This window comes from Euprymna scolopes, chromosome 37 (assembly GCF_053919585.1).
Source record: "Euprymna scolopes isolate OS-2025 chromosome 37, ASM5391958v1, whole genome shotgun sequence".
In the NCBI taxonomy this organism is placed as follows: Eukaryota; Metazoa; Mollusca; class Cephalopoda; order Sepiida; family Sepiolidae; genus Euprymna; species Euprymna scolopes.
The window spans coordinates 85,455,916-85,468,357 of NC_136518.1; the positions used below are offsets into that span (position 1 = coordinate 85,455,916).

Below are 12,442 nucleotides of genomic sequence, written 5' to 3' on the forward strand. Positions count from 1 at the left end.
TATGGTTTCATATTAAATGATTGGTTTCATTTAACTATTACGCTTGATTCTTTATGCAACATAGTTTCTGCATTGCGCGCAATTGTGGATGAAAATATTCTAGCACACTGACATGTTTGTTTATATATATATAATATATATATATATATATATGTATATATATGACCTTGTTTGTGTGTGCATGAAACGTCTCTACTATACTCCACTCTGAATATTTGGTCTAAAACTTTAAACTTGGTATATAGGATATTTGGACCTCAGGAATACTTTTGATTTAGTTTTTAGCCTATAAAAATAGCTTCTAAGTGGTAAGAATTTAACAAAAAAAAAAAAAACAGTTGACCTTGGCAGGAATAAATCAACTAACTTCTGAGCATGTATATATATACATTTCTAGATTGAAGGTGCTTAATTTTTAGCCCATTTTATCCATCTTGATTGTTTGGACGGTAATGATGAAGGCTGAAGTACTAAATAACGATTATGGCTTGTGCGTCTTGAATGCTTTGGTTTTGATTCAAGCTTATGGCACCATAGTTTTTTTAAAGTTTTTTTTTTTAACTTTCGAAATCACTATAATATATATTGGGTACAATATAATAATCAATAGAGAATATGATCTATAATAGTTAGTACAAAAAATGCATAGTTTAAAATATATTTAAGCATATTTTGTGGCCGGACAATGCTGGTCAGTCTGTGAGTATGCGATCAGCATCCTAATTTGCATATGGCTTTATAAAAGGACATCTCATTAATTAACTATTCCTTTTTGTTTTCCTACTCAGTGATTGCTTTTATTTTACTGTAACAGTTCTATTTATGGATAAATGCTTAGCATTTTTTGTGAAAAATTTTTCTGGTCAATTTACTTAGAATTTTTTTTTTTTACTTGGGAGTCATCACTTATCAAGGCTTGCAGGCCACTGGAGGATAAGAGTTAATGAATGTAAGGTGCTAGCTTAGTAATCGTTAATGGTGTAGATTGAGTAAAATGTTATTATTTATGGGGATGACTCACCAAGACCTTGTTTGTATTGGATTTTTATTCAACTAGAAGCAGACCAGTGGAACAGTGTTCCACAGGCAAGCAGTTCTGGGAAAGAAGCTTTGTTCATGGAATTTGCATTTAGATTTAAACACAGAGAGTAGAGGAAATGGTATATATTGGTTGTAGCTAGTCGAGTGTTTTTTTTTTTTTTTGTGAAAGTTTGGCAAAGGAGAACCATAGATTAGAGTTCAGTCAAGTACTTGCCATGAAAATAACGATAGAACAGAGACAGGCTTTCAATGTCTCTTCTGTGAGAAAGTGGCCGCAGAGAAGAGAAAAGGGCATCGCATACTAGGTTTCGAAGCCGGTTTTGAACTCTACCAAGATTATAAAGAAGTAAAAGATATATGGCAAAAATTACCATGTCGACAGTAAGTGGGTCTATATCATGAAATTTAGACATCATTAAAATAAGGGAAAACCTAACTTTGGTCTTTGAGTACAAATTATCACATAAATTATAATAACTCGTGTTTAATGAAGCACTAACAACGTTTTGTTTCAGTATAGAACGCCTTAAACATGATTGGGTGTGTTGTAAAAACAGATGCACTGACAAAGGTAGCGTTTATCAAATTAAGACTGCACCTATATATACAGTCTTTTATTCGTTATGTTTTTTTAACTACTTATCTACCATTAAATGAGCTGAGGTTTATATGTCACAAAAAAAACAAAACAAACTAAAGCAATCAATAATTAAAAATACTTTTGAATACTAAACAAAGTCAAAACACTATCATAAGTATACAAACATGAAAACCCATTCTTCCTTCCATCTCAAAATTTTGAAGTCTATTAGATTTGTATGATAACTTCTACAGATATATATTACAACAGATTACAGTGGTTGTCCATAACCTACATCAATGGACATATTGGTACCTATCTATTTATATCGGCATATGACAACCATCCGCATGTAGACAAATGATTTTTTTTTCCTTTGGAACTTGAATAGATTTTTAACGTTCCATCACTATTTATGTAGTATTTCCTTCCCCATTTTTCTTTTATAACATTTTCTGTGTTTCAAGCATGTTCACGCAGTATGATGTACGGAAGTAAAAACCTGGCTAGTGAGGGTTGAGGATATGCGTTGCATGGAGAGAATATGAGAATGATACGATGGATGTGTAATTTGATTGTTAACGACAGGCGTAGATCTGATGACCTGAGAGGAAGATAAAATCTGGACAGTATAGGGAGATGTACAGAACAGTAGACTTTGATGGTATGATCACGTTAATAATAAATGACTTTTTAGATTAGATGTAGAACAGTTGAGGTAGCAGGTTCAGTTCATATTGGAAGGCCAAGGAAAACATGGGAGAAAGTAATAAAAATGGACTTGGGAGAAAGAGGGATAAATGAAAACCTGGCCAGAGATAAGTTAGCTTGGAAGTAAATTTCTAAAAGCCATTCAACGCATGCTAGCACATAAAACGGATATTAAACTGAATATGATGATGAACTTTCTTCATCAAACTTTAAAAGTTTTTTTTTTTTTTTCTCATCGCATACACGTTCTCTGTAGCCTAACATACGCACACATATAGTATCATCTGCAGTTTTTCGATGCAGTGACGACTATTTCATGAAAACCTGTTAACAATTATTGTATTTCAGTCTTTTGTATGATCCTGCAAATCGCTGGTGTTCATCAAGTTTTCTTTTTACTAATAGTCACACCAATGGCCACACCAATGGGTGACCAATAGCCACACCAATGGGTGACCAATAGCCACACCAGTGGGTGACCAATGTAAATCTTGTTTACTCAAGATGCGTTTAAAACCGTTATGATTCGATTTCTTTTTTACCCTTTCATGAAACTGCAAATAATCTGAAGTACTTTTAACTTTTATATTACTAAAATTTCTTGACCGATGACCAATGTTATTAAGTGGCCGGAACCAGTAGTGACAATTAGCACTAATATCTGACCCTATATTACAACAGATTACAATGGTTGTCCATAAAATACATCAATAGACATATTGGTACCTATCTATTTATATCGGCATATGACAACCATCCACATGTAGACAAATGCTTTTTTTTCTTTGGAACTTGAATAGATTTTTAACGTTCCATCACTATTTATATATATTATATATTCCTTCCCCATTCCTTCGATTTCTTTTTTACCATTTCATGAAACTGCAAATAATCTGAAGTACTTTTAACTTTTATATTACTAAAATTATTTTCTTGACCGATGACCAATGTTATTGAGTGGCCAGAACCAGTAGAGATAACTAGCACTAATGTCTGACCCTACTTTATAGTGTGCTACATACACATGCAATAAATTACTAACCCATTGCTGGAGCACGCACGGGTGCCACCATCATGGGCCATTATGGAACTGGAAATAATGGTATCTAAGAAGAATGGCTCTACACTCTCCAAAATTACAAAACAAACAAAGTATTGAGTTTTATGTTATACCATAATATTAATTTCATGAAAATCGGAGATGTCTGAATTTTCCAGAAACGCTTCTGCCCCTTTGCATAAAATTAAATTAAATATTTAAAAATGAAGATGGGGAGTGGGTGCTTTATGAGAATTTGGATATCTCCAAATTTTTTACAGAATTTTAACAATACTTATTAGGCATCAATTAATAAATATTTCTCAAATTTGATTTTCTTTGGATTATTTTAAAGGGTTTTTATTGTGCATAATACGAGCACAACTTTCCAATTGAAAAATCAAATATTTCAGATTTACATGGATTTAATTCATAATCTAAAGATAGCAGTAAGCAAGATTCCTTAAATTCCAATTTCTACTAAACAACTCTTAAGCTTACATCTTCAATTTTTTACATTTTCTCTAATCAAAATCATGTAATGAATTTTGATCAGAATAAGAATTTTAGAATAAGGTTTAGGGTCGTTATTTCTTGATTTTAATCTTTGTAAATGGACACAAAACTGCTACCAAACTGTTTTATTCAGCAATGTAATTTGCCCATTCTTAAAGTATTATTATTATTATTATTATTATTGAAGACAAAATGTGTTAAATAAAGAAATAAAAGGAAAACTTTTACTGGCAGTACTTTTCCGTCTTTAAGAAATTCTTCGGAAAACAAAATGAGACCATTCTGTTGAGAATACCAGAATAAAAACCTATATTAACAATTTTGTTTTCAATTTGCCTTCCGAAGAATTTCTAAGAAGCATGTGACATTTTGGTAGTAAATGTTTTCCTTTTCATATTTTCTTTACCATATTATTTATTGAAAAAATTGCTGCAAAATGATTGAAAATTGTTTTATTTTAAAAGATTTGTACTATAAAATGTTTTTTTGTTTGAATTTTCTCTATTTTATTTATTTATTTTATTTATTTATTCTTTTTTATCCTTATTGTCTCATGTCATCAAAAAATATCTTAATCTTCAGCAATTTCATAAGAATTTTTGTATCTTAACACCAAAACTCATAGCCCCTATCATAAACCTAACCTTACGCTTTTATACGTCCATAAATCTTCTATCCACTCCCACTCAATTATAAAATTTATAGTACCATCCGTCTCTAGAAGAATTTCTGCTCTTTCTGCTGATAAAAAACTTTTAATCAAAATACTACTTTCTTCAATAATGCCTTAAGGAACTCAGGACACAAGGAAAAGATTAAATACAACCATTATGCTCAAATCTGTAATCACACACAATATGACTCGTAAGAAACCAGTTCAAATAACAAGATCTGCCGCTATCAATAACAATGGACAAGTCTACATATATAATCCCAACTAAAATACTAATCGCAATACCTCTAACCCACCCAGTCGCATCAGGAGAAAGAAAAATATTTGGTTTAATCCTCCATTTAGCGAAAATGTCAAAACCAATATACCTAAGGAATTCTTCAACATTGTACAAAACTCTTTCAAATACCCACACAGATATAGTTCTATTTTCAATAAAAACTCAATAAGAATTTCTTATTCAACAATGCCTAATTTAGCACAAAGAATCTTAACATCTAATAACAAAAAAATTAAATCCGCCTAAAAAATCCCTTTTCCAATTAAACCCAAAACTAACTGTAATTGTAATAACTAACATCCTTGCCCACTCAATAATGATTGCATCCATAAAGATGTTATATATTCATGCACAATTACTGAGCTCCCATGCAATCCTCCCATAACAGACACTAATATTTTGTCTTCAAGTTATCCTTCTTCCCATCCTACATCTGATATAGTTACTAATCCAATATACCACTCGAGCAGCCTCTCCATCTACAATCATACAACTAGCAATAATAATAATAATAATAATAATAATATTTCTCCTAACACTAACAACACTCATTATCCCCTCCAAAATAGTCCTCATACAATCATTGTTTTATTAACTGTTTGCTCTTATCTATCTATCTATCTATCTATCTATCTATCTATCTATATATATATCTATCTATATATATATATATATATATATATATATATAAAGAGCAAATAGTTAATAAAACATGTTAAAAAACACTTTGAAAAAGAGTTAAAAACATATTTAATCTGAAAATGAAACACTTAATAAGTGGATAGTCCTTAATCCGCGGAGTTTTGAAGAAATACTTTCCTTTTCATCAGAGGGTAGGAATTAGCAAAATGTGGGATCGGATTTTGCATACAAAAGTATTTGATGAAACTGCAAGTAAGTCAAAGATCTTACTTGATAACAAAAAGTGAAGCAGAGGGAATATGGTAAAGAAAAAGGTGATTACACGTGAATGGATAGTATGGTGAAAGGTAAATAATCCAATGACGGTAAAATCCAAAAATATAACTCCAAGAAAGTTAATTGTATTTCCATTTGCACAAATAAAATCCAAGGAAATCACGTAATTGGAAGATGATCCAAAATAATCCAAAGGCCGAAATCCATGGAATAATTCACAAATATGTACAAAGGAAAAGGGGAAAAATTCTAATAATATTAATAAAAGAAAAATAAGATATACATTTGACACGTCTGCCGAGACATTTTGCTAATTCCTACCCTCTGATGAGAAGGAAAGTATTTCTTCGAAACTCCGCGGATTGAGGACTATCCACTTATTAAGTGTTTCCTTTTCAGATTAAATATGTTTTTAACTCTTTTTCAAAGTGTTTTTTAGCATGTTTTATGAACTATTTACTCTTATTATAACTCTATCTCCTTTTTAGTTTTATCGAGCTTTTACATCTGGTTGTGATTAATTTATAAAGATAAATTCTTTAATATTTATAATATACTTTTCTTGGATCATTTTGGTAAATTTAATTGTAATTTTTATTTTTTATATATATATATATACTAATTATAATATTTATTAGTTAATTTTTTTTTAATCTTATACTCATTTCAACATTTACTTACATAAGTAGGTAGCTAAATAAATTCTCATTAGTCTGCTTGTGAATATTCCCTTGTTACTTCGTCTTTCTGAAGATAATTCAACTCGCCTAGGCTGAATGCCATTGGTTGGTTACTTGGAGGGGGAAACAAAGGATAAGTTTTTTTTATAAACAAATTCAAAACTTTTATTATATTGTATTTTGAGCTCTAGTACATATGTACTCTTGAGCTATTAATCCAAATTTTGAGTGAATTTAAAGGAATTAAAATATATTTTTCTACGATTTTATTGATATATAGATAAGTTTGTTTGTTTTTTTTTCACCTGTATCAAAAAAAAAAAAAAATTGTACATTTTGAGACAAGTGATTTGCATGATAATAGACATTTTGAATTTGTAAAGTTTTCTTTTTCTTATAACTTTTATTTATTTCAGCTTTTATTTTATTTTTTATGTATTTATTTTTCATAGCCCAGCAGTAAATAAAGAGGAAACTTCATTGCCCCTAATTTTTTTTTTTTTTTTTTTTTTTTTTTTTTTTGTGGGGAGGGCAGTTCTCCTCCCCCACCAAATTTCTGGCTCGTTTTATTGATTCAGCTCTGAGGTGTCCATTTTGTTTTCAGATACATTGCCTGAGAACGAAGAGCAAATAAGTGGCAGTGGTTGTGTGTCTGGAGGAGGCAATTCTGGGAAGAGCGACCATAACACCGCCAGTCAGGGTGGTGGTGCCACTTCTGTTTCTTATGTAGACGTGACGGTGGTGGAGGAGTCTTCTTACGCATTTCCTTCTGCCGCCACTTCTACTTCTGCCTGTACTTTCTCCACCTTTTCTATTTCGGATGACAAGTCTACATCATCGTCGTCGTCATCATCATTGTCCACTTGCTTGACTGTCACTGCCAACAGGGTGAACAGTGATATGCCGTCACCCCCAAACATCAATGATGTCCCAGTCCCTTATTCAGATACACTATCAACTTCCACCAATTCTACTACACAAGTTGGTAAGTTAATCACACACACATACACACACATACGAGATGCACACACGCACATACATGCGCACACACACACATATGCATCACTGAGAAATACCCTCACTTAGTGAGAAGGAACGAGTCCCTTCAGATGCTCCCTGACGATGGAAGAACCTAAAGTCGAAGTTAAGAAATAAAAATTAGAATCACATCCTGGGTTTTGAAGGCATTGAAAGAAAGGTTATGGAATTAAGACGAACAGTTCCCTGTGTTAGTTTTGTCTAACTTTGTGTACCCCCAAGTCTGTCTGGTCTAATTTTGTGGTACGCCCCCACCCCACCCCATCAATCTAGTCTAATTTTGTGTAAACCTCCCCCCACCCCCACCGAGTCTGACCTAATTTTGTGTACTCCCGTGTCTGCTTGGTTTAATTTTGTGTACTTCCTCTGAGTCTGTCTGATCTAATTTTGTGTACCCCCGAATCAGTTTGGTCTAATTTTTGTGTACTCCCGAGTTAGTCTGGTCTACTTTTGTGTACCCCCACCCCCACCCCGAGTCAGTTTGGTCTAATTTTATGTGCCCCTCCCCACAGAATCAGTCTGGTCTAACTTTGTGTACCCCCGAGTCGGTCTGGTCTAATTTTGTGTACCCCCCCCCCCCCCGAGTCGGTCTGGTCTAATTTTGTGTACCCCCCGAGTCGGTCTGGTCTAATTTTGTGTACCCCCCGAGTCGGTTTGGTCTAACTTTGTGTACCCCCGAGTTGGCCTGATCTAACTTTGTGTACCCCCGAGTTGGTCTGGTCTAACTTTGTGTACCCTCAAGTCAGTCTGGTCTAACTTTGTGTACCACCCAAGTCTGTCTGACCTAATTTTATGTACCCTTGACTCTGCCTAGCCTAATTTTGTGTACTCCCTAACCTGTCTGGTCTAATTTTGCACGTCCCCAAGTCTTTCTGGTCTAATTTTGCATGTCCCCAAGTCTTTCTGGTCTAATTTTGCACGGCCCCCAAGTCTCACGGTCCCAATTAAAAAATATATAATTTTTCTTAAGTTGAACATAACGTCTCAAATTGTTGTTATATCATTTTGTAGCACATCTGATTTTCATACATCTGATCTTTTCTTTGACTCGCACATTTTCAAGCTATACATTTTGTTTTGTTTTTTGTGTGTGGACTGGGACGGAGTGCAAAATTGCATCATCCACCTTATTGAAACACGTTATAGGTTTTTTTTATTCCTCAACCCTGCTTTCAGATTTAAGAGGTCAATTTCCATCGTTGGAGTGTCTGCCCATCTATTTCGTATAAGTTCATATTGATTATATAAGATTGATAGAGGAAGAAAGAAATGGCAATATAGGAACTACCCACAAAATAGAAGAGACAAATTCAAATCGAAATCATTGGAATCTTTATCAAAGTGACTAGAAATAATATTTTTGATCATTTCTTATAACTGAGAAGGAAGAAAAGTGATAAAAAATGAAGCAACCTACAAGTTTACAAATATGATGTTGATTTGAATTTCTCTTCTATATTTTTTCAGTTTCCGCACTGCCATTTATTTTTCTATACTTTCTGCTGGATTTTATCCTTAGACAAATATTTTTTTATATATACATGCAGAATATTCTATATATAAGCTAAAAAAAACATTTAAAATTGTTTTAAAGACGAGTTTTCAAAATGGTAAAATCATCACTAGAAATTTAATTTTTTAGAAAATTGTTTTAAAAACGATTTTAAATGCGTTTTTAACACCGGATATTTTGTACTCTGCTAGCTCTATCTTGTGCATTGGGAACTGTTCAACAAATAATGTAAGTTGCAATGAACCTAGTGACACACATTTACATTTATTATAATCAATGTATGCTTAGGCATTCAAAGTTTTTGAGTAGAAGGGTGAGGGTCACTCCAGATTGTACGTTCCGTTCACTCTTTGCAGTTTTAACTTCGAGATTTTTTAACCTATCGTCAGCCAGTAGAACTAGTTGTGCGAAAATAAAACCTAGTGATTATTGGAATGTGCTTGTTCAATTTTTCGATGAGTGTTCAGCAAAAATGGCAAAAACTTTGTTCAATATTGTGAAGAGTCAAAAATATGTCGTTGATTTAGGAGCACAACTGAGCGATGATACTTGATCTTTTATTTATTTATTGTTTTATTTTTTCTAACTTTAATTGAAGCCCAAAATTAATTTCTAATCACTTTCCAAAAACAGCTGTCGGACATTTTTTGTTTGTTTGTTTTTTACTTAGAATATAAATAATAGATTCATGGACTAACGTTGACTTCTAAAATTCGAAAATGCTTTAAAACTTTTAAATTTGTGAATAAGAATTAATTTGAAATAAAAGTTTTAGAGCAAAGGTCAAGTATTATGCTTTCACTGTGCTTCAAACCAAAGAAAAATATAAATTTTTACAAGCACTTCTGTCATATCAAACAAATAAAAATTATTTTTCTTGTTCTTGTAACTTGCATAGTTTGTTGTCTTGGTTGTGGTTTTCATGCATAGACCAATGGATAAAGGTGTTGTTTAACAGTCAGTCCTAAGTAACATCCTAAAATTGTATCAGATTTCATGATGCCTAAAACACAAATGTTAGATGTTACTATTGTGGCTTAGTTTTTAGAATAGCAACTAGTTTTTCTTTCTCCAGAATAAACATACCACAAAGGGAATAAATGTGAAAGTTTCAGTTTGTTTTCCATTGGAAATTGTTAGCGTTAAGCTTTTACATAAAGGCCAGGTTGTTTATACCAGTCAAGGATATGTCCTCGACAATCAGTCTAACAGTTTCGGCCATTCTGAAGCTAGATGACCTTTCTTCTGTCTTGCTGTATTATGGTTCTGTGTAGTCCTTGGAGGTTCACACTCCCAGGCTTTACCTTCTCACGATTTGCAAAGGAGTTTATTACTAACTTACCTCTACTGGTTTATTATAGCGGCTCAGGCATTTTTTTTTTTTTTTGTTAGCCAAAGTGCACTTGTTTTTCAATCCCCGTTTTCTGACCTTAAGTCACATTTTCCTGCATTGGGAGGGAGATAAATACTAGCAACATAAACTTCTTTATAATAAAGTAATCTTTATCCCCCCCCCGCCACTGAAACTACAGTCATGATAGAAAAATAACCAAAGTTTTTCTATACAAATCCTTAACACTCACTATTTACAGCATTGTAAAGCGTGTTTCACTAGATATGTATTTTAATTCCTGTTTACAAAGCAAAGAATTTCACTCTCCTATGATTAAGTCCTCCCATGTCACTCACATACACCAGATTACTTCCTTTATAGGTATGAGGCACCTTCAATAAGTTTCTAGACTTTTTCATATGCATACTTTTATTGATAGTACACACATGAAACTCTAAGCTCCTTTGAAGAAATTGCTTCCGGCTGAAATGCACTTGTTGTATCGTTCCAACAACTTCTGGAAGGCCCCATGGAAGTCCTTTTGTGTGAGCATATTACTGACCTCCCATCACAGCCACTGTCATCTCCTTAATTGTCTCATACCAACAGCCTCTAAAGTTTTCCTTGAGCTTAGGGACTAACTAAAAGTCATTGTGAACAAGGTCTGGACTATAGGGATGGTGATGACTGTTTTGATACGCATGACAACGTTTTTCTTTCTGATCTTCTCTGAGTACGTTTGGAACAAAGTTCGCAAAAATCTTCTGCATTTTCAGTTCCTCACGAATAATTGTGTGTACAGTTCCCACACTGACATCAAACTGTGCACTTATTTGTCTATATAGACACACGACAATCTTTATCCATGAAATTCTTTATTTGGCCAATCAACTCTGGTGTTCTGACTTCCTTACTACTCCCATACCTCTCATCATCCCTCACAAACTCTTTGCCTTCTTTGAAGCTCTTATGTCACTCGAAAACTGATGTTCAATTCATGGAAGATGGACCATCAGCAGTCTGAAGCATTCCATACGTTTCTGTGGCATTTTTTTCCAAGTGTAAGACAGAATTTTATTGCATTTCATTCTTTTAAAGTGTACCCACGTCTAGATTGCATTTTTGAAATTCACCAGCTGTGACAATCTGGCTTTAGTAGGGTGTATTCCAATTCCTGCTGTAACTGTGCGTTTGAACCTGAAATCATAAAAATTGGTCAGTCATATCATAAGATGTATAACAATAACATACTGAATTTTAAAGAGTCTACAACAATTTTAAATGCCTGTACAAAAAAAGTCTGGAAACTTATTAAAGGCACCTTCTATAATTACTATTAAGTTACCGTTTATTTTAAACTAGCCTGGATGCCTGGCGTTGCCTGGGTGTTTGGAGTTTTTTTTTTGGGGGGGGGGGGAGCAAAATAAAAAAAATGGTAGTAGAAAGGCAGGCTCAAACCCGTACCGCAAAGGAGATAAGAACATGAAAAAAAAAAAAAAAAAAACGTCTTTGCTGTTGCTCCCATTGCCAAACCGGAAGTGACAAATGTTTAAATTAAGACTAGTCACTTGAAAAGAGGGGATGACTTTCGAAAATATCGGTGAAAAAAAGTGACTCCCTCCTTGAAGAAAAAGTGCTCAGTTTAGGGTGAAGGAATTAATGTTTTCAGCCAATTTTTTTGATATTTGTCGTCCGAAGGGTCGAGCTTCAAAACGATACCGATCTCATGAAAATCCGTTACCTCGGTCGAAAGTTTTAGGCATACATACATACATACAATTAAACAGACAGGTGAGATTTATATATATAGATGAATAACGAATGATCTATAAATAAAAACAAAATTCAGTCTAAAACCTCGTTATGCGTTATATTTTTATCGCCCTTTCTCTTATCCCTCTGTGTTTATCAGTCAATAAATTAACTCGATTATTTTGGTTCTTGAAAATAGTACTTACCAGAGTACAGACAGGAGACGACTAAGCAAGCAAAGTAATGGACTGAGACAATTCTATTGTGGTTAAACAAATCGAACTGATGTATAAAAGGTCATGCCTCATGTTTGTTTGCTCTGCGCAAAGTTCAGCTCTAAGACTGCAAGTTGTTACAACAAAACTCAG

At 33.3% G+C, this 12,442-nt stretch overlaps 1 protein-coding gene across 29 annotated transcripts in view; it reads left to right on the plus strand.

Annotated features, from left to right (window-relative positions):
- The window catches only part of LOC145261268 (phosphatase and actin regulator 2-like), an 858,751-nt gene that overhangs the window by 702,937 nt on the left and 143,372 nt on the right, over positions 1-12,442 (plus strand). For 25 of the 29 annotated variants that reach the window (XM_080119715.1, XM_080119712.1, XM_080119716.1 and 22 more), the window contains one exon: positions 7,043-7,423. The exons of the other annotated variants lie outside the window; for them this stretch is intronic. In XM_080119715.1, the coding sequence (XP_079975841.1) occupies positions 7,043-7,423 (381 nt within the window). The remainder of the gene's footprint in view (positions 1-7,042; positions 7,424-12,442) is intronic. 29 annotated transcript variants of the gene reach the window in all.